The sequence below is a fragment of the Oculina patagonica genome, chromosome 2, assembly GCF_052425735.1.
Source record: "Oculina patagonica isolate OP01 chromosome 2, crgOcupat, whole genome shotgun sequence".
NCBI lineage: Eukaryota > Metazoa > Cnidaria > Anthozoa > Scleractinia > Oculinidae > Oculina > Oculina patagonica.
This window is the reverse complement of record NC_135759.1, coordinates 21817422-21840289: the sequence shown is the minus strand read 5'-3', so window position 1 is coordinate 21840289 and position 22868 is coordinate 21817422. Positions and strand designations below refer to the sequence as shown.

The 22868-nt window shown below is 37.0% G+C and overlaps 2 protein-coding genes and 1 long non-coding RNA gene across 6 annotated transcripts in view; 1 reads left to right on the top strand and 2 right to left on the bottom strand.

Annotated features, from left to right (window-relative positions):
- The window catches only part of LOC144643528 (DELTA-thalatoxin-Avl2a-like), a 188423-nt gene that overhangs the window by 126867 nt on the left and 38688 nt on the right, over nt 1-22868 (bottom strand). The gene's annotated exons all lie outside the window — the stretch shown is intronic.
- On the bottom strand, nt 1799-3340 carry LOC144642423 (uncharacterized). Its single transcript, XR_013568729.1, has 4 exons — nt 3218-3340; nt 2486-2556; nt 2170-2236; nt 1799-1864 (listed from the first exon to the last, which is right to left on the bottom strand). It is a non-coding gene; the product is annotated as an uncharacterized LOC144642423 (long non-coding RNA).
- Nucleotides 4918-22868, top strand: part of LOC144643536 (uncharacterized) — a 37115-nt gene continuing 19164 nt past the window's right edge. For 2 of the 4 annotated variants that reach the window (XM_078502831.1, XM_078502828.1), the window contains exons 1-4: nt 4918-5180; nt 6854-6913; nt 8509-8565; nt 17301-17357. In XM_078502831.1, coding sequence (XP_078358957.1) covers nt 5078-5180; nt 6854-6913; nt 8509-8565; nt 17301-17357 — 277 coding nt within the window. In that variant the 5' untranslated portion in view covers nt 4918-5077. Of the gene's footprint in view, nt 5181-6684; nt 6914-8508; nt 8566-17300; nt 17358-22868 lie in introns of those variants that run through there. The other 2 variants (XM_078502829.1, XM_078502830.1) reach the window with 2 other exon arrangements.

Genomic DNA, 22868 nt, shown 5'->3' with positions numbered 1-22868 from the left:
CATTTCGATTTTTCAATAATTATAGAAAAAAGTTTTATTTGACGCATAACTTACGACAGTAGCCGAGAATGTAGATCTATTTAGCTTGATTTATTTTGTGACCCCATCACTCCAAGTGATGATGTACGTTCGTAAGTCTTTTGTACTCTGGAGAATTATTTATTTTTCACAATCGCGTGTACAATGAATGTATGTTCTGATAAAGGACCGAACGATTCCTTGGAAAGATAACGTGATTTGAAAGAAGTAAGTAACATATGAAGTACCGGAGCCCCAAATTTAATAAAATTTCAAATAAAAACGATTACAGCTGCACCGCTAATTTAGACAAAAAATGAGGGCTTCATTAACGTACCACCCGAAATAGTAGCCTTATTGGCGAATTACGACGATAATTAAATTTCCTTAAAAATTCCTTAAAATGTGTTATCACTCATTCGCGTGTTCACGATTTTTACAAGAATGAACCAAGGCGCAAGAAAAAAACATTGATCTCCTGTATGAAATTTCGACCCTTAAAAAAACTTATGGGAATTCACCAAAATATGAACACATTTGATAAAAATTTCAGCTATTTGCAGAGATCATTTTTCCGTTTTGTTTACATTTCTATCATACCACTGAAAGATGTTAGGTCAAATCACGTGGTATACACATGTCTTAAAAATTATGAACTGGCGTTTAAAACGTAGTTTTGGAGAAAATTGTTTTTAACTTTATAAAGTGTCCGTACTGTGATTCAAAGAGTTTGTTTAAATTTGATTCGTTCACGAAAACAATTCGTAAAAAATATAATAGTAAAAAAGGACTAACCCTCCCAAATTGCCGGTTTTGACGGATTTTTCATAGAGAATTAATGCCTGTGCTTTATTAAAGTGGGCCCGTGTATATCTACGAAGAACATAAGGTATTGTAAATCTCGCAAAATAGTCCACTTTTCTTAAAGTTAACAATCCCTCTCGCAAAAATAAATTTCGAAATGAGTCGAGAACGTTTTGAAAATATAAAAAATATATTTTAGACTTCACAGTGGAAACCACCGGGTTCAGTAAATTGTACTAGTTAAGTTACGCAAAGGACACGTAAGCGTTGTGATATAAAGAGTTGAAGGGGAAAGCATATGGTTCCGGTATGCACGAAGCCGCATACGTTTCGCATCATAAAAATAAAATCAAGGTCCGCCCTCTTGTCGTGATGTCGTTTTGTTCAAATAAAAATTGATTAAAAAATTAATGGTGGTTATTATAATGACGTCATCGATTCTAAAATCTGCCAGCTTGGATCCGTCATCTTGCATTGCAAGATTTTACAAAAAATTTAAGACATCAGTCGATATAGATTGAGAAAAATTGAACAAATAAGGTTTCTAAAACTATACAGATACTGGAAAAGGTTTTAAGAAACCGCAATTTAAATCAGTCCTTCAAATCAGCCTACTATACAAATTTAGGTGGAGCGGTTCGTCAAAACTTGGTTGTCATAGAAACACCAAGACGCACAAAACAAAAAATTGAAATGTTCCTCGAAAAACGTAAGGAAAATTTGCAAAGATTTGTTATTTTGGCTTCAATAATTTCTAAGTTATACTAGTATTATAATACGGTCAATTTTTCTACAGAGCGTGTAGAACTGAATTCCAAGGGTGGTCGACATCGTTCCCATTTTATGTTTTTTATTCTCCAAAGATTAACATCTTATTTTCTTCATACAATACTTCAATACATTGTCATGGTAACTCTTAACACATGCAGACATTGCGGACCTACTTTTTCTGATCATCAGGAATTTTAAATCTTACCTTCAATCATTTCTTTGTTGCGGACTTCCATATCAGAATGTTCCTCTAGCGGTAGTTCACCTCTAACTGAAACGCAAAAGGCCGGAATTAGCAAGTATAATCTAATTTAATGCAGTCCAGGTATTTTGAAAAGTTCAATAAAAGCCTAAAACACGATTTCTTGTTAAGGTTTGTCTCGCGATGAAAGTGCTATTTATCTCTTATGGATAAACTGGGACAGTATTTTGAATATAAACAGAATCTTGGAAAATCCATCATCATCACCATCATCATCTTCATTATAATTCAATTCGTCTGTTGCAATATTGTAAAGCCATTGATCTATTGATATATTTGTCACGAGGTTTGTTGTTCGTTTTTCTTTAGCTTACCTCCATAGCTCTTTACTTGGAGATTCTTCTTGCCTTGTCTTATCAAAGTTCTTTAGTAGGGGTTCCCCTAAAAGTGATGAACAAAGGAATGAGCAAATATCATAAATAGAACGACAATCTGGTGCTAGCTTTTCCATACACCGCTGATGGACTTAATTGTTGTGCAACATGTTCTGAACTTTTAGCAGGGAATAAAATATGAATTGATATTTTGATGGCTTGGACATCACGCGACATCTTAATAACTCATGCACATATGCAGTAGTCACAAGTACATACTGTGGACCTATTTTTATTATGCCATCGGGAGACTTACCTTGTGAACGTCTTTATGGGTCACTTCTTTTCGTGAAGCTTTTACAAGGTGTTTCTTTGAAGGTACTTCACCTTAAAAGGAGAAAAGCAACGCTGGCATGAGTAAATACCACCAAAGTTAGTAGAGGGGCCTACTATAACATCCCCCATGGAACAACTATTCCCGTACTGACTGCTGACTGACCTCTCTGCACAACTAAAACGTCAAGATACAAATAAGAATTTTGTAATATCATATCGCTGTGTTACAGAGAACTGCTTTAAAGCGTACAAAGCAATTGTACTGCTCATCAATAAATTAACGCTTTAGACTGCTTTTGTGTAGGGATGTTGTCGACGTGAAACGCCCGCCGACTCATTGCATCAAATGTTTCTCAGAAAAGCGATATTCGTTTAGTAATCTTACCAGAACTTTCAATATACTTAGCAAGCTGTAATTTTTAACTTCTTTAATTCATAGTCGGTTCTACGTTACTAGGAGAGGTTTAACTGTCGGCTAAACCAAAGGAACAACGTCGTTTCGAGTCGTAAATCCAAACAAATGTAACATGAGTAATCTGCTATGAAAGTGTTTCTTGAAAAAAATTTCCCATTTACTAATAAACTAATCCCCTCATCTTTTCACATTATTTTAAGTTGATAGCACTAATTTAGGATTTGTTTTCTCTCACGGCTAATACATAGTAGCTTACTCATTTCTTTTTCGTAATGTCTTACAATTAACTGCTCTCACCTTATTTGCAGGCGTTGTGGCGGTGACTTGTCGGTCCATATCAGGTCTTCATGCACAAAATACTAAACATTTCCCTTTAGGCTTATGACTTTCATGGCGTTGTCCTCCATTTTTAATAATTTTTAATTTCTTCCGTCGAAGAAGTCAAACTGTTCCGACCACGAGGAACCAAACAATAAATGCAAATGAAATGCACAAAAAATCACACCTCAACATTTGCACGTGAGAGTTTCGTGGCGAGGTTCCTGAGTATTTTGCTGAGTTGAATTAATTTATTAAGTCTTTTTATTTTTTTACAGGAAATTATAACGTAAGAGACGGACCATTAGAAAAGTGAAGGGGAGGGGGACAAAAATAAATATGCACGCAAGGGAAAATGTCCGAAAAAAGTTGTCGCAAGGAAAAATCCAAAAAAAAAAATTGATGCACAAGATGGGCCGCATTTTGATATTAAATAGATTAAGCCAAGCCTAAAAGCGCGAGCTCCCCGACTTTGCCCTTTATTTAAATCTGAATTTACCGACCGCAGATAGAAAAAAAGCAGGACTTGAAGCCCGCGAACCAATGGAAAACAATTACCTGGTCAGCGGACAACTAAAAAAACATTTGACCCTATGAACTCTACACCGTTCAGTTGCTTTGCGTAATTTTCACGTGATCGAAGATCAAAACGCTCATGGTCAGATTCGCTCACTGCTAAACAAATCTACGTATTGTTACTCGTGTCCCCTTTTTATGTACTTGAGACGAAATAAACATAAACAATAACGCAAAGCGGAAACAGACAAGAGCTTATGAAGTGAGAGTGTTGTAGTCAAAGTACAGCACCAAACCCAAAGTAGCATCTGGACTCTGTTCAGTGAGAATTTGACCTCAACAAAACGGAATAACGGACGTTTTAAAAAGCGATGAAAAGTAAAAAAATGCTTTTGAGATTGTCTTCATTTTTCCCGGAAAGAATTCGGAAGTTTGCATTTGGGTTGGAAAGTAAAGAAAAAATTATTTGAAAGCTTACCATACTTGCATCTAAATGGAGTAGAAGTTCGGCTTGAGCCGGTAATGCACTTAAAGGAACAAAATCGTCCACAAGTCAGTATTGATATTTTCCATTACTAACTCAGTATATACAGTTAAATAATCCATCGAAAACACTTCTGACTCGCGCTCAATTCAACATGGAGAGATCTGTGGATTGGCAATCGTAGTTAAAATTACAACAAATTGCTGGCTAAAACTCCAGAAGATCCCCTTTCGAAGTTATAACTCGAATCTTAGAGAGAATCCTTACTAAGTCCCCACTACTAAACTAAAACGCTTGACTGAACAGCGCCGTTGTTTATCGCGCATTAAGTTCTTCTCATTAAATCATAAGTACCTACTGTATTATTGGTGGCGAATTGGTGGATAGCTGGTGATAAAAAATATATACTCCAAGATTTAGCTTCATAAAAACAGACTCGTGAAAAAAAATTCGACGGAAGATGTTTTTAATCAACTATAGAAGCTGAATGACCTTCGATCGTTTCAAATGTTTTCCTGATAAGTAAATCTTTGGTTAAGAGTTTGATTGAATAATTTAAGACTTGTTTTAAGTGGACTAATTGGTCCGTGCAATCATTTTCATACGCATGTTAATTTTCTTGGCTTAACACTCACTAATTGCATTCCAACTAATAACTCATTTATCAGAAATTTTTCTTCCCAGCTGAACAAACTCTAAGTGTTGTTACTCGTGTTCCCGTTTTCAACGCTGTCTGTAGCAGATTTCCCTGCTAAGAGTTGAAGATAAGCGGACTGACACGCCATTTTCTTCTACTTTTACCATTCTCCCCAGTTTGATTGTCGGAACAGGCGCTTAAGATGAATTTTGTTGCTGTGCTTTTGTTATCACTTTTCATTTTAGTGAAGTCATCATATGCTACACAAGAAGATGGAACCTTTCACAAGAATACCAAGATAAACGGTGAGAATCTAATTTAACAATAGACGGTTGGTGTTCGCGGGCGTAAATGTGTCTTGTTGGTGGCTATTTGGTGGCAAAAAGTCGCCATGATTAGGTTCGTAAAAGCTAGACTCGCGTAAACATAATTTTCGACGGAAAGCTTTTTCAACCAACTACAAAAGCGGAACGACCTTCGACAGTTTTTAAAATACTTTCCCAATAAATGTTAATTAAGAGTTTTATTAAATTTGTGCAATCATTATGTCCATATCGTTTTTGATGACTTAAACACCCACTCATGACACTACAAATCAACACTGAAGTCATTTCCAAATTAACAACCTTATTATCAAGCTTCCTGAACAAAATCTAAGTGTTATTACTGGTCTGACTGGTGTTCCCATTTGCAAAGTCTGTAGCAGTACGAAAAGTTAGCTTTGGCCTAGCCTGCGAACAGGCTCCCGAGTGGGGTTTCCGCGAGCGAAGCTAGTGGCTCGCGGAAACCCCACTCGGGAGCCTGTTCGCAGGTTAGCTTTGGCCAATATCTTTGACCTGGGTCAAAGATGGTAAAGGACGTCTGCCAAAACTTTGCCAAAGGCAAAGGCCTCTTTGATTTTAATCAACGATTGTACGCCTTTGACGTTTATCAAAGGCGTGAAAAAGGTACAGTGAAATGTGACTTTGACTCGCGTCAAAGCTACCTTTGCTATGCGTCAAATCTGTTACTGACTTTGACGCGCGTCAAATTTCTGTCAAAGGCGACATCAAAGGTCTTGTTTACCTTTGGCAACTTTTTCAAATATTGTCATTCATCTTTGTCTCATTTTTATGCGAATTAAAAGTGAGACTAAGCCAATTTTACACTAAGCGAAGGGATACCCCTTTTTTGTCTACTTCTAAAGCCGTTTTCTTTTGATCGTGCGTGGGGTGGGGGAAACAGGCATTTACTTATAGATGGATCTCATTTTATTTCACTACAAAATTGAACAAAACTCTAAAAGCTCCCCTTTCAAAATTATAACTCCAATCTATTAAATAGAGAGAGAGTCTTAACTAAACCGCGTGACTGAGAACCGCGCTGTTGTTTATTGTTCGTTCAGTTCTTCTATTGAAGGAATCTCATTAAATAATAAGTACCTATTATTGGTGGCAAATTGGTGGTAAAAGATCTCCTTGATTTAGCTTCATATAAACTAGTTTCGTGTAGAAATAACTTTCAACGGAAAATTCTTTTAATCAACTATAAAACCTTAATCAACTATAAAACCTAAACGACTTAAGATAGTTTTCAAGTGTTTTCCCGATAACCGTTGGTTAAGAGTTTGATTGAATAATTTAAGACTTGCTTTAAGTGGTCTTAAGTGGTTTGTGCAATTATTTCTGATTTCTATACGCATATAACATTTCTTGACTTAAACACTCACTAATGAAATTCCAAACTAATAACGCATTTCCAAATTTGGCCAACTAGATTCCTCTCTGCTGAACAAAAGCTGAATATTGATACTCGTGTTCTCATTTTCAAAGTTGTCCGGCGGCAGATATTACTGCTATCTGTGCTAAGAGTTGGAGCCAAGCGAACTTATACACGCCACTTTCCTCTACCTATACATCCGTTTTGTTTACATCGCAATGAGAACAGGCGTTTAAGATGAACTTCCTTGCTGTGCTTTTGTTATCTTTGTTCATTTCAGTGAAGTCATCGAATGCTACACAAGAAAATGGAACATTTCACAAGAATACCAAGACAAACGGTAAGAATTTTAATTTACTTATGTTCCCCTGAATGGTCAGGCGATCAGGCTTAGACAACAATTAATGCATGCAGTTGAACTAAACTAAATAAACCGGTTGTAAAAATTCAATAATAATTCAGTTTCAACCAGTTTAGATTTATTGCGCTCTGTTAAATTTGAATGTATAAGGTACGTACTTAAGACAAAATAGCAACTGAGATTTCTTGTTGGCCTCTATCTGCTGATAGATAATTTCGGTGAATACTTTTGTGCTTGTCCACTATTTTTTTGAAGAAAATGGTAGTTTTGATTGGAAGATAAATGGAAATTTATTTGAAGGCTTACCACGCTTACATATTTCTTTGAGTCTTCACCGTGCATGGGCGTGCATTTGAGGGACCTTGAGAAAGCCATATATAACGTCGCTGTATTCCATTACAAACTTAATAACGGATTTCTCTTATCATGCGGAGATGTCGAAGGATCGGTATTTCATTTGAAATGATAATGATCGGTATGACTGAAAATCGCTACTGGACACTGCGTTGTTTATCGCTATATATTTTTTCTTTAATTCAAGGTTCTCTTTAAATATTTAATGCTTATTTTAGGTGGCTGATTGTTAAATGGTCTTTTGTTAATTTTCTGGCGTCAAAAAATCTCCATCATGTATCTTTCTTTTTCTTTGTCGTTTAAAAGATTCGATATATTTCGACTCGTGTTATAACATTTTGACGAAAAATGCTTTTTATCATCTAAAAAACTAAACCCAACAAATTGATTGAATAATTAAAACCTTTCGCCAGTTTTATTTAATTTTGGCACTTATTCATAGTTCAACACTTATTGAACACTTATTTGATTAGTTGAACACTTATTCAACTTAGCTGAACCTCGTTTTAAATCACAACAAAACTGACCAAAACTCCAGTAGCCCCCCTTTCGAAATTATAGCTTCACTCTAAGAGAGTCCAAACTAAAATGCGTGACCGAGAACCACGCGCGCTGTTGTTTATTGTTCGTTCAGTTCTTTGAAGGTTCTCATTAAATAATAAGTACCTATTATTGGTGGCTAATTGGTGGCAAACGATCTCCTTGCTTTAACTTCGTAAAAACTAGACTCGTGTAAAAATAATTTTCGACGGGAAATGTTTTTAAACAACTATTAAAACTGAACGTCCTTCGATTCTATGACTTCTATCGTTTTCAATTGTTTTTCTGATAACGAATGGTTAAGAGATTCATTCAATAATTGAAGACTTGCTTTTAAGTGGACTTAAGTGGTCTGTGCAATCATTAAACGGATATAACTTTTCTTGACTTAAACACTTACTAATGGGATTCCAAACTTATAACTCATTTCCACATTTAACAACCCAATTAACAAGCGTTTTTCTTCCCGCCTGAACAAGGTCTCAAATAACGCTTACTCGTGTTTCCATTTTTAACGTTGTCTGAAGCAGATATCACTGCTAACTCTGCTAAGAGTTGAGGTCAAGAGGACTGAAACGCGCCATTTTCGTCTAATTTTGAAACCGTTCTCTATTGATCGTGAAAACAGGCGTTTAAGATGAATTTCCTTGCTGTGCTTTTGTTATCATTGTTCATTTCAGTGAAGTCATCGAATGATACACAAGATGGAACATTTCACAAGAATACCAAGACAAACGGTGAGAATTTATATTTACTTTTGTCTCCTAAAGGATCAGTCGTTAGGGCTAACATAATAAATTTAAATTGATGCAGTAAAACTGTACACTAAACGAACCGGTCCTGAACTTCAGGCTTTTCAATGCGTTTCAATCATTTTCAGATTTATTTGAAACCGTTTAATCTGCGTGACACACAAAAGAAAAAGGTCTAAGAAGTAACTGTGACAACTCTGCACGGGAAGTTGGCGTTGACCAAACAGTACCTTTGACCTGGATCAAAGGTGGTAAAGGCCCTCTTTGCCCAACCTTTTTCATTACTTTTGCGGCAAAGGCCGTCTTTGATTTTGTTCAAAGCTAGTACGCCTTTGACGTTTGTCACGGGTGTGACAAAGGTACAGTAAAATGTGACTTTAAATCGCGTCAAAGGTATTTTTAATTCGCGTCAAATCTGTTGTAACTTTGACGAGCGTCAAATCCCTGTCAAAGGCGAAATCAAACGCTTTGTTAGGTTTACCTTTGACATCGTTTCCAAAGATAATCATTCTTTGTCTCAATTTTGATTCGAATCCAATGTAAAACAAGACAAAGCCATCTTCTGGTGCCGCACGATCAAAGTAGCAACGAAAATGATCGAAGTCAAGCGGCAAAAAAGTAAATAAACACAAACAATTAAGCGGAATCAGACAAGAGCTTATTAAATGAGTGTAGTAGTCAGTAAGGTAACAATTGGGAGATCTGTGGATTAGAATCGTAGTTCAAATCACAACAAAACTGACCAAAACTCAAGATGCTCCATCTTTCAAAATTATAAGTACTCGAATCTTAGAAAGAATCCTTACTAAAACGCATGACTGACATTTGCGCTGTTATTTCAGTGTCGTTTACACAGTTCTCCTATTGAAGGTTCTCATTAAATAATATGTACCTATTATTGATGGAAAATGGTGGCAAAAAGTCTCCATGATAAAAGCTAGACTCGTGTAAAAATAAAGTCGACGGAAAATGCTTTTAATCGACTTTAGTATAATTTCAGAGGTGATTATAAGAATTGAAGCATTCTGATTGGTCGAGAAGCTCGGCTTATGAGGCTATATTCACCCCGCGCGAGGTGATTATAGCTTTGAAGGCTTGGTTACTTAGCCACGCCACCTTTGACATCCAGGCAAGTAAACATGGCCGCTTTTGCGGAATGAAAATTTCTTTGATTTGAAAGAAACCAGTCCAAGTCCTGGATATTTTAAACATTGGGAAGTTTTCAAATTAACTACCAAGACTTTTGGACCGAAAATATTTTCAAGAGATGGTTCTCAAGGCATTAGAAATGATCGTAAACACGGCGGTTTGGGCGTTCGATGAGAAACTCAGTCAGATCGATTGAGAAAACATTAAGCTTATCTAGTTCTCTTCTCACCGGAGCTACTCATTTTAAGAGGATTCGCACATTCGCTTAGAAGTCATCCACAATCATACAAAGATAACGGACATCTATCTTTCTCGTTGTGTTTGTTTTGTTCCGTTTTATTGCTTTAACTAAATAAATTCTGATTGCAATCGATGATTTAAACTGGTTTACACCGTATGCAAGCGAACACTTGTGTTTGCTGTTTTCTTGTTTGCTATCGTTATTTTAAAAGTTCTTGATGATCACCTCTAAAAATTATACTAAAACAATTATTTGCCTCAGGCTCAGTGATTATTGTTGAATAATCCCCTCGACTTCGTCTCGGGGATTATTCAACAATAATCACTTCGCCTTCGGCGAATAATTGTTAAATAAAAACTGAACGACAGTTTTCAAAAGATTTCACAAGAACTTTTACTTTTAAGTTTTATTGAATTTGTGCAATCCTTATTATTTTACCTCTATCAATTTTTTGGACTTAAACACCCACTAATGACATTACAAATTAACAAGTCATTTCCAAATTTTCAATCTTAGTATCAGGCGTTTTCTTCCCAGCTAAAGAAAATCTAAGTATTGTTACTCGTATTCGATCCCAGTGGTAGCACGAAAAGTTGGCTTTGTTGGCTTTTTATTTTAAAAGTCGTCTTTGTCAACTCTTTGACATACCTTTGATTGCTGCGAAGGCTGTCTTTGATTTTGGTCAAAGCTAGTAGGCCTTTGACGTTTATCATGGTTGTGACAAAGAGACAGTGAAATGTAACTTTGACTCGTGTCAAATCTGTTAAAACTTTGACGCGCGCCAAATTTCTGTCAAAGGCGCTATCAAAGGACTTGTTTACCTTTGACATCTTTGTCAAAGATAGTCAGCCAAGCCAATTTTACACTAAGCGAAGGGATATGTCTACTTCTAAAGCCGTTTCTTTTTGATCGTGCTGGGGTGGGGGAGACAGGCACTTACTTATTGATGGATCTCATTTTATTTTACTACAAAACTGACCAAAACTCTAGAAGCTCCCCTTTCAAAATTATAACTCCAATCTATTAAATAGAGAGAGAGTCCTAACTAAACCGCGTGAATGAGAACCGCGCTGTTGTTTATTGTTCATTCAGTTCTTCTATTGAGGGAGCTCATTAAATAATAAGTACCTATTATTGGTGGCTAATTGGTGGCAAACGATCTCCTTGATTTAGATTTAGCTTCATATAAACTAGTTTCGTGTAGAAATAATTTTAAACGGAAAATTCTTTTAATCAATTCAGCTGTCAACTATAAAACCTAAACGACTTATAGTTTTCAAGTGTTTTCCCGATAACCGTTGGTTGAGAGTTTGATTGAATAATTTAAGACTTGCTTTAAGTGGTCTTAAGAACGAGTTTGCCAGAGGACCAGGCAGGGGTGATACATGCCATCTCTCCGATTTGGACGAAACTTTGCCAGATTGAAGGGCTCACCCAATAACTCTGAAAGACAAAGTGGGTCGGCTTTGCGATTTTTCCCTTGGGAGTTAGACCACCCCCCCTGGTTTTTGACCCCAAATCCCCAAAATTCCACTAAAATAAGCAACAAATGTAGACACCGCTCCTGGCTACAGAATATAATGAAATTTATTGTTATTCCACACACATCAAAACTAGCCCATTGCTAGTTCACACTGCAAGTTTCATGTCATTTGGATTGACAGGTGCCAATCAAGAATTGCCAACTTCTACCCATGTCACGCAACATTTATCAGTTATGCAAATTAGCTCAAATTCTGATCCAAATATCGTCAAAGTCCAACTTCCTTTTTCCAAACAGTTTTTACCATGTTACAGGCTTAGCTTTGTTCTATTAAAATCACAAATAAAATTTTTGGCATCTGTTAAATTTTGGCGACAACAGCTGTTAAAATAACGTGACCAGAGACTGGTTCCAACAAAGAGCCAATTACCAAATTCAAGAAAATAAAGCACTATAGATCAGTTCAATGAACACAATATCTAGGTAATTGCGATTAACAGTGTCTGTAAACACAATTTATAGCAGTTAAATCTAGCGGAAGGTAATATTCAGTGCAATATCCCTTTCAGTTATAATTAATATCCCCTAAATTCTGTTCTTATTTATTGAGTGTAAGGAACGGCCATGATGTATTTTTTTTTAGTTCCAAGGCATCGAGGTGCAAGATATGAGTTTCAGTACATTACGTGGTTTGAAAGCTCTTGAATATCCATAAAAAGATAACAATCTTCACACTTGACCTTGTTACTGACCTTCAATTACTTATCGTCAACACTGCCTTTTCACACTGCATATGAACACTTCAATCTGTGCCCGCCGTAAGCAGCCCTGAAATCGACATGAAATTGTTATTTGTCTTGACCGATTTAGTCTCGAGCTCACTCTTTTGTTTATCTGTTCACTGACGGTCCGAGGAAACTTTGGATTATTCTTTGTTGCATTTGATATTACTTATGTAAACATAGTTTCGAAAAGCGAACTGAATGTGTGGGAAATCGCGCCCAAGACCATGGTCAGCGGTAGAGAAAAATAGCAAATTATATATGAAATACATCATTTTTTTTCTTTGGCTAAAAAGTGAATGATTTCTTCACTTAATATTCAGACCCTACGAGTGTCTTGCAATTCTGTGTCCAGCAATAAGAAAATCACTTTAAAAAACACGTTGTCGATTGTTACTAGAATTGCGTGATACTTACATGATCAAGTCGCGTGACTTTGCCCAGCACGGGTTTTATTTACAGAACCAACAGAACAACATCTCTTAAGGCCTTTAAAAATAGTATAATGAAAATTGGTGTATTTCTCATGCCCTAAAGAGGGATGCACAAAGACATACCAGTTTTTTTATGAGTTTCCAGAAGCACCTAGACATAGGAAAGCACCTTGTAAGGCTTGAGAAGGAAACAACCTATGACACCATACAAAAATGGACCGAAATTATAATAAACTTGCCAAGAGGTCTCTGGATTATTTTCCAAAGCTACCTAAACAATAGATCAGAGCAAGGTCAAGCTCCCAAACAGCCGTTACCATGAGTTCCACCTGTCCAGTCCCAAAGGGATGGGTGGTGAAGATATCCAAAAAAGAGATCCGCTTTTCAGAGGAGGTCAAGTCTCATCTGAAAAGGAACTTCCTAGAAGGTGAGGAGACTGGAAGAAGGGCAAGTGCGGTGGATGTCTACAGTAAACTAAGAACTTTGCGCGACGAGAGTGGAGAGAAAGTATTCAGCAAAGAAGATTGGCTGACTGCTGAGCAAATAGCCCGGTACTACAGTAGATTTCTGTCTTGCACAGAACTGGCCGACTAGCCATAGACCAGGCTGATCCGAGTTCAACTGAAGAGGAGGAGGAAGGCTTTGTTGCCGAGGCAGAGGAGATAGTAACAAGGCTTCGAGTTCGAAGTCAGCTGGAGCTTTAATTTTATTATTGTAAGACACTGAATGCTTAATTAGTTGTAAATTCCAGCTGTTTACCGCCTGTAGCATGGATACGTTTCGAGGCGCAGGCTAAAGGTGCCAGAATGAAGTCTACATGGAGTTTACAAAAAAGTCGCGGATTCCATATAGGGTAAGTTGCCGTTTCGCTAGCTTCGCTTGCAGTTTGCTCTCTTAAATGGTCGGTGACCCCTACTTTTTTTTAACGGATCACTTTTGTTTATTAATATCTACGTTTTGCGAGCAAATGAAAAAAATCTTTCGAGTGGAAGTTCGATTTTTTTGTCACACTGACGGTTTGAATTCCACTTTTTGAGCTTTCCGTTTTGCCGTGCGACAGTTTCAAACTTGTTTTTCCAGGGTTAAGTTTTACAAAAAAGATGACAAAACTAGGAATTATTTACGCAACAGACGCACTTCTACAAAACGTGATTAAGATCGTTAGCCTCTGTTTACGCATTTCGATATTTTTAACAATAAACCCTGTAAACCATGCTAAATTACCGTGCGCCAATTTTTCAAAATCAGGGTAGTTTTCCACACGCTTTTTCTCTGAAACGAAGTCGGTGACCCCAACCTTTTTTTGCATTTCTGACACAAGTAACTCGTTATTTGACTGCAGGAAAAAACTAAAAGAAATCTATCGAGTAGAAAATTTTGGCTTGAACGTCCTTAAGGACGTTCACGCTAATTGCTGATGCGCTGCCTTACTGCGCACGTAATTCATATCGCAACAGCTAGGGCTTTCCACAAGTTGCTCGGCAACTTTTTGGCAACTTTTTATGTTTCGAGCAACTTTTTCCCCTTCGAGGAACTTTTTTCCTCTCGAGCAACTTGTTGCATTTTGAGCAATTTTCAGACCGAAGATCTCCGGAGATTATCCGAGTGTTGTTCAAAGGCAATACGAACGTTTCCGAAGATTGACGAAGTTCGCCGAAGATTTCCGAGAAACATCTGACGACGTTTCAACTTTCGGCTCATTCAGCCTTAAAACATCACAAAACTCGTCATTAAACACGTTGTCATCGATATCTTCACGATTTTTCATAGTTATAGAAAACTTTGTTATTTAACAAATTTTCCCCTTAATATGTTATTTAGATACTTCTTTTGCTGTAAAATTTCATAAAACTGCATAGAAATTTTACCGTCGAAGGGAAATTAGCATATATTTAGAGAAATTCTCTTGATTAGAAGCAGCGTTTTGGATTTTTTAGAGCAACTTGCGAGCAACTTTTATTATCAGAAGCAACTTTTTTGGATTTTTGGAGCAACTTTTGAGCAACTTTTTGAGAAATAACGGGCAACTTTTTGGGAAATCTCGAGCAACTTGTGGAAAGCCCTAGCAACAGCACGCCACGTCATGCATGAGCACGCGCGCTGAGAAAACTTTCCAAGCACATATAGGGTGGGTAGCCGTTGTGTTAACTTCGCTTGCAGCTAGTTTCCTTGCTTAAACAGTCGGTGACCCCCATTTTTTTCGGGATATATAACCTTTTGGGATAAATCTCTATCGATTGACAAAATAGGGCCAAATTTAAATGTTAGAAGTTTATTATTTTTTTCATTTTCTCTTTCCGCACGCAGTCACAGTCACATTTTGCTGTTTTGAACATTTGCAAATCCAGTTGTTTAAGACAAGGTTTACTCAAAAGGACTTTAAAAGTGAAATAATTATATTTGTTCAATAGACCCACTTAAATAAATTCGGACAAAGGAATTTGGCTTGCATCATTCATCTAAAATATTTTGTTGCCCGGAAGCCACAGAGGTCATATCGAGTGACGAAGTCAAATTTAGCCAAATAAGCGCCTTTCTTTCAGATATCGTATCTCATAAACGAATTCAGTGACCCCAATGTTTTTTACATTTCTGACATCAGTAACTTGTGAACTAGCAGTGGTGAAAGTTTAAAAAAAGTTGCAATGTTGGAAGATTTTTGCGCGAACGTCCTTAAGGTAACTTGTTAGTCAACCCGTGGATGGAATGACAACTTAGAGACTCTATATATCAAAGATGTGCCAAGACAACTTTGAGTGAATTACATCTATAAAGTAACTAATAAAAATACCTTTCTACCATCCCCACCCCAACCCTTGTAAGAGGCTTCCCGGAATGAGTAAAAGAAGCTTCGAATCCTCTTCCATTATTTCCAGGTATTTTCACTCAAACTTTGAGCCTGCTTGCAATCTAATTTTTTAAACGAAAATTCAAAGAAAAAAATCAGGGCCCCCACCATATGTCTTCTAAGCTGGCATAGCTTGCTCCAAAGCTGCATTTATAGGCTAATCCATGGTCGTACGTCGACTATAATGAAGTGCCAGAAGTCTTGCGAAAGGTAAAAGCAAATTGTATATTTCATCACAGATAGGTGATTGAACACAGTCCATTTCTTATCATTGGGTCTTATTTCCTGCAGTTGCAGTTACCGCTGATGATGCTTCCGGGCTCATGCTTCGTCACGCACCCACGAACAACCTCACGAACAATTTACCATGTTTGCCTCTATGCACGAGGAGCCGAAACCATTAATTTAAAGTTTGTTTTAACCCACAGTGGAATTATAAAAACGAAAGCTCGAGACTAAATCGGTAAAGACAACTAACAATTTCAGGTCGATTTCAGGCTGCTTACGGCGGGCACAGATTGAAATGTTCATATGCAATGAGAAAAGGCAGTGTCGACGATAACTAATTGAAGGTCAGTAACAAGGTCAAGTGTGAAGATTGTTATCTTTTTATGGATATTCAAGAGCTTTCAAACCACGTAATGTACTGGAAAACTCATATCTTGCACCTCGATGCCCTGGAACTAAAAAAAAATACATCATGACCGTTCCTTACACTCAATGAATAAGAACAGAATTTTGGAGTTATTAATTATAACTGAAAGGGATATTGCATTGAATATTGCCTTCCGCTAGAGTTAACTGCTATAAATTGTGTTTACAGACACTGTTAATCGCAATTACCTAGATATTGTGTTCATTGAACTGATCTATAGTGCTTTATTTTCTTGAATTTGGTAATTGGCTCTTTGTTGGAACCAGTCTCTGGTCACGTTATTTTAACAGCTGTTGTCGCCAAAATTTAACAGATGCCAAAAATTTTATTTGTGATTTTAATAGAACAAAGCTAAGCCTGTAACATGGTAAAAACTGTTTGGAAAAAGGAAGTTGGACTTTGACGATATTTGGATCAGAATTTGAGCTAATTTGCATAACTGATAAATGTTGCGTGACATGGGTAGAAGTTGGCAATTCTTGATTGGCACCTGTAAGTCCAAATGACATGAAACTTGCAGTGTGAACTAACAATGGGCTAGTCTTTATGTGTGTGGAAAAACAATAAATTTCATTATATTCTGTAGCCAGGAGCGGTGTCTACATTTGTTGCTTATTTTAGTGGAATTTTGGGGATTTGGGGTCAAAAACCAGGGGGGGTGGTCTAACTCCCAAGGGAAAAATCGCAAAGCCGACCCACTTTGTCTTTCAGAGTTATTGGGTGAGCCCTTCAATCTGGCAAAGTTTCGTCCAAATCGGAGAGATGGCATGTATCACCCCTGCCTGGTCCTCTGGCAAACTCGTTCTTAAGTGGTCTGTGCAATCATTTTTAAACGCATATAAAATTTCTTGACTTAAATACTCACTAATGGCATTCCAAACTAATAACTCATTTCCAAATTTGGTAGATTCCTCTCTGCTGAACAAAAGCTGAATATTGATACTCGTGTTCTCATTTTCAAAGTTGTCCGTAGCAGATATTACTGCTATCTGTGCTGAGAGTTGGAGCCAAGCGAACTGATACACACCATTTTCCTCTACCTATTCATCCGTATTTTTACATCGCAGTGAGAACAGGCGTTTTAGATGAACTTCTTTGCTGTGTTTTTGTTATCATTGTTCATTTCAGTGAAGTCATCGAATGCTACACAAGATGGAACCTTTCACAAGAATACCAAGACAAACGGTGAGAATTTATATTTACTTTTATATTCCCTGAATGGTCAGGTGATGGTGCTAAGATAACAATTAATGCATGCAGTTGAACTAAACTAAATGAACCGGTTGTGAAAATCCATTTTAATTTTTCAATCAGTTAAGATTTATTGCGCTCCGTTAAATTTGTACCTACTTACGACAAAATAGCAACTGAGATTTCTTGTTGGCCTCTATCTGCTGATGTTTAGTTCTAATTTCAGTGAATACTCTTGCGCTTGTCCACTATTTTTTGGGAAAAAATGGTTTGATTGGAAGGTAAAAGAGAATTAATTTGAAGGCTTACCACGCTTAAAAATTTCTTTGAGTCTTCACCGTGCATGACCGTGCACTTGAGGGACCTTGAGTAAGCCATATATCACGTCGCTGAATTCCATTACAAACTTAATATGATTTCTCCAACATGCGGAGATCTCAAAGTATGGTATTGGATTTGAAATAATAATGATCGATATGACCGAAAATCGCCACTGGGCACTGCGTTGTTTATCGTTAATTTAACTTTTTTCTCTTCAAGATTTTACTTAAATATTTAATGCTTATTTTTGGTGGCTAATTGTTAAAAGGTCTTTCGTTAATTTGCCTGGCGTCAAAAAATCTCTATCATTTAACTTTCTTTTTCTTTGTCGTTTTATAACGTTTTGACGAAAAATGCTTTAAAATTATCAGCTAAAAAACTGAACCCAACAGTTTGATTGAATAATTTTTAATAATTTACCTTTCGGTTTTTATTTAAGTTTGGCACTCAATTTATGGCATTGCAAATTAATAACCTATTTCCAAATTTTAGAAGCCAATTTCGACCAATTGTCAAGTGTTTATCTTCCAAGCTGAACAAAAACTAAATACCGGTATCCTCTTTTCGGTTTTCAAAGTTGGTAGTATATCACTGCTAAGGACGGAAATCGAGGTTTGAAACAAGAGTTATAAACGCATTTTTTTTGCTCGTTTTCTTTTAATCGTTTGAGCGGCGGGCGCTTAATATGTCGAATTCGTCTGCTGTGCTGATTTATCGGTGTTTATATAAGCCAATTCAACGAATGCTACACAAGTTCGAACATTTCACAAGAATACCAAAATAAACGACGAATTGGTAGATAACTGGTGACAAAAATATATACTCCACGATTTAGCTTCATGAAAACAGACTTGACGGAAAATGTTTTTAATTGACTATAAAAATTGAACGACCTTCGATGGGTCTAGAAAAATGAAATGAAAGCCCATGTGTTCAGGACTTCAAAAATAGTTGTCGTTTGGTGAAGCGCCGCCTTGAATTTTAGCAAGAGGGCTTTGAAATCGTTCAAAATCACCGCTTTCGAACACCGACGGCCGCCATCTTGAATGACGTAAGCTATGACATAGTATTAGTCAAAGCTGGTTTTGTAATGACCCAGATCTTCGGTGCAAAAGTAATATCTAACAAGAAGCTTGAGAAGCTTGGGAAGCTTAAAATCGAGCGCTTAATAATTAGCTATCTGTTTTGACTTGAAAGGCAGGGTACAGTATAGTAAAAATCACTGGAAAAACAGTCACTAAAACCTATTCAGGCCGGGGGGGGGGGGGGGGGCGTGCTTTTGAGGCCCGCGCTGACTTTGGACGCTTATAACTTTTTCAAGATTCAACCAAACGCTGCTAAACTTTGCGCGTTTATCTAAAATTTATATCGCAATAATTTGGTAGGATTAGTTATTGTGCCAGTAACTTGAAATCACCATGGCAACGTCATTTTGGCAGGCTTGTTTTCCCAAATTTGAATTTTTCGTGTTTCTATTTAATAATGAAAATCTGGAATGTTTTCAAGATTGCATTATTACCTAATGACATAATGGTCTCAATTTATAAAAATATATTCCGCACAATACAAATAAACGATTGAACTAGACGTCTAGAAAATATAAGTTTGTAACACTTAGCAAAGTGCAGCCTTTTCGCAATACTTTATAAAGGCGGGGTTTTTACCTAAGACCAATTTTTCCAACGCTTTAGGTGGCTGACGCATTTCAGTATTTTCAAGCCCTTACACTTTAATGGCGATAGTGTTTCTCAAAGGATTAGTAAAATTTAGGCAAATAAGAAATATTGGAGATTTAATGTGATTTTAAAATTTGAATTTGAAGTTAAAAAATTAATGGACGGACACCAAACATTCTCCTGACAACCCGGAGTGCTCTTGCGAGGGGGTCAACTGTTTGGAGGTGTTTCCATTCTTTTCTTCAATCCCTTCTTTAAATCTCTTAAAGTTCCATTCAAATTCAGGTAGAACCCCACCTTAAGTTTTGTTCTTGTGAGAAAACAACAGAAGTCAAAGGTTGCGTGATATAACCAAGCATGGATTTTAATTCTCCCTCCCTTTCCTTCTCCTTAACCTTCCACCCCCACCTGTCCCACCCTTTCTACTCTCATTTAATTTAATGTTTGTTTACATTTCCTAACCAATTCAGTACCGTACTAATCTGTGCCAAGCATTCAGATAATAAAAGAAATTTGCCTTAATTTTGATCTCCCATACCAAGACCTTAGAGTATAAACCGCTAATAAAACAAAACACACTTGATAATAATTCTCTGAGGTTATACACCTTGCAGAATTAACGTACTAACGAACTTGATAACAAACCCCATGTCGTTCTAAGGATTTTTACTGATCGCATGCCCCCTGACCCCCCTAGATGGCTTGTATAGTAATCGATCATATCATCAGTTTTACCTGACTCTCTTCAACCTGCATAGATTCACGCTAGGCTTAAGGCCTTTTAATACCAGTAAACTCTTTTCTCAAACAATTTGCAAATATGAATGATGGACAGTGGTTGTATTTTATGTTATTAATTTCTGTATAAAAATATGAACTCTTCAATAATTGATTATGAATTAATATCATATACTGATTCAGTTTTTTGCATATGTTTGTGTCTAAATTTCCCCATGGACTTTACACACAAATATGTGGAAAACTTACAAAAGGCTAGTATGAGAAGTGATAAATTCATCCTTCTTTGGTGTGTCAAGAAATGGAAAAAGACGTGCATGAAACAGCAGTGTCCATCAGGGAAAATGTCTATGTAGGGAATTTCACTTTAAAAGCTAAAGTCAAATAAAAAATCTCCAACCCCTTACAGGTGATAAAGAAATGATAGGTCCCTTGATTTTTTTTTTAACAAAGGGGGTGGGTCACAATTTTTTGATCCACCACTTTTCCAATTGCTCCGGCCCACCCCCCCCCCCCCCTGATACTTATTGACCAGTCCCTAATCCGGCCAAAATAGCGATGCATGCTGCTGCCGCTCGTCTCCTCATATCTGCAATCTACGTTTTTGCTTCTTTTATCTTAAATTTAACAAAATGGAACAAAATCTTTCATTTTCGATAAGCAACCAGGCAAAACATAACTAGATTCCAGGCCTTAACAGCGCTAACTGAGCAAAAAGTTGCATGGTTCGGGTGTTAACACGAGTCCGTACGAAATATGGAACCGTGCCGGTCAAAAATTTGACCTGCTTTTTTCAGGACCAAAACTTGCACACTTAGCCGTTCACAAATTCGTCCAGTTCCGCCGGTCCCGTGTAAACGCAAGGTGGAACCGTGCAAGTTTTTGTCCGTGCAAAAATTTGTCCGGACCCGTGTAAACGGGGCCTTATACTTGCAAAAGATCGTCGGACTACGCTAAACGGAGAAATACGACGGGATGGACTTAGTCTACTCTTTATTTTGGCGTGAAATGGACTTCTTTTTAATGCCATTCATGAACTGGTTTGGGTTTATTTTATGGAACATTCGGAACAAAATAAATATTTGCTTGCGTAAGCAGGAATTTATCGAGTATAGCTAACTGTCGTGGGTCGTGGGTCGTGGGTGGAAGTCGTGGGTCGTGGGTGTGGGTAAAGTCGTGGGTCTGGGTAAAAGTCGTGGGTAGCAAAAAAGTCTTATAAAAAATATTGAACAAAATTTTGAGAAAAAAAAGTTCGTGCATAGCTAGTCTGACGCAGAGTTTCGTCACGGCCAATGGACTCTTCAGAGGTCTTTCTGCTTAGCAAACTTGTTGGGGTGTCTGTAAAACCAGGAATACAGGAATACATGTTTATTATTACACCAAAAATTGTTAAACTCATAGAAAACAGTTTGATTAAATTTAAATAAATGTAAAATATTAAGATAAGGTAAAGATAGAAATAAGAATTGATAAGTGCTTAGAATTTTGCAATCAGAATTCCCAAAGATTGATCGCTCACAACTGGACTAAAACTGAAGACTTCCGATATCAACGTAAAATTCTGAAGCTGTCCGAAAACTTTGAAGAATTGCCCGAACATAAGCGAACATTTTAAGAAAGCTCCGAACATTACCGAAGTCTCCTTGTCTGAGCAAAGAACAATGTTGTCGGTTTCCCTGACTAGAGACGCGACAAAGCGTTACCCTTATGCACAAACAGGGAAAAACAATTTGTATTTTTTCTGGTTACTTATAAAGACGGGCACAAGACACGTTTAAGCACAAAATTATAAAATGTAGTGCGTCGGATGTAGGTTTAAAAAGAAAGATCTCGCAAAGTCTCTCACGCCAAGCTCTCACAATTTCAAGTGTGTTATAGATTGTAGTAAAAATGTTGGCTGCAATATTTCCACGTCCGAATCGAACATTTTGTCACTTTGGCCAACAGGCGAAGCCATTGTATCTACTTTTAATTAACCAAACAGAAGCGCCGCGTTGTAACCGCAAACGCGACCATCAAAATTTCCCACGGAAAAAATGTCGTTCAGTCTGCAACGCACAATGTCACGCAATATTTTTAAGTCACGGTTGTTGTGGGGTGTGGGGAGTGTGCAAGGACGAAATGCTAATCGCTACGAAGAATAAAATAAAATTTAATATTAATTTTTATGTGAATATTGTATTTATGAATCTTTTCTTCCGCTGTTCTTTTCCCATTAATATTTAGTCCATTTGTGAGCAATCAATCTAATCGCAAAATTCTAGGCACTGATCATGCTCCGTTTCAAAATATTTTTACTTTATTTAATATTTTTACTTTATTTAATGTTTCTCTTCTCTTTATATTTCTTTTCTTTTTTTTCTTTAATATTTTTACTTTATTTAGATGTTTTAAATTTATTTAAATTTAATTGAGCTGCTTTTTATATGTGTTTTAACATTTTCGATGTTCCAGTGGTGTTTCGTGGGGTTCCCAGATTTAAAGACACCCCAACAAGTATGTTGAGCAGAAATCGAGAAGCCTTTGAAGGTCTTTGAAGGGTGCCTTGAGTGGCCTTAACCGGGTCGAAACTCTACGTCAGACTAGCCATACACGAATGTTTACTATCCTCTCTTGATTTTTATATGACTTTTTTTGTTACCCACGACTTTACTCACACCCACGACCCACGACTTCCACCCACGACCCACGACAGTTAGCTATACTCGAATTTATCCTGCCAGGCATGTGGTTAAAGCAAGAGATGATATGACGCGGTGAAGGAAATTCA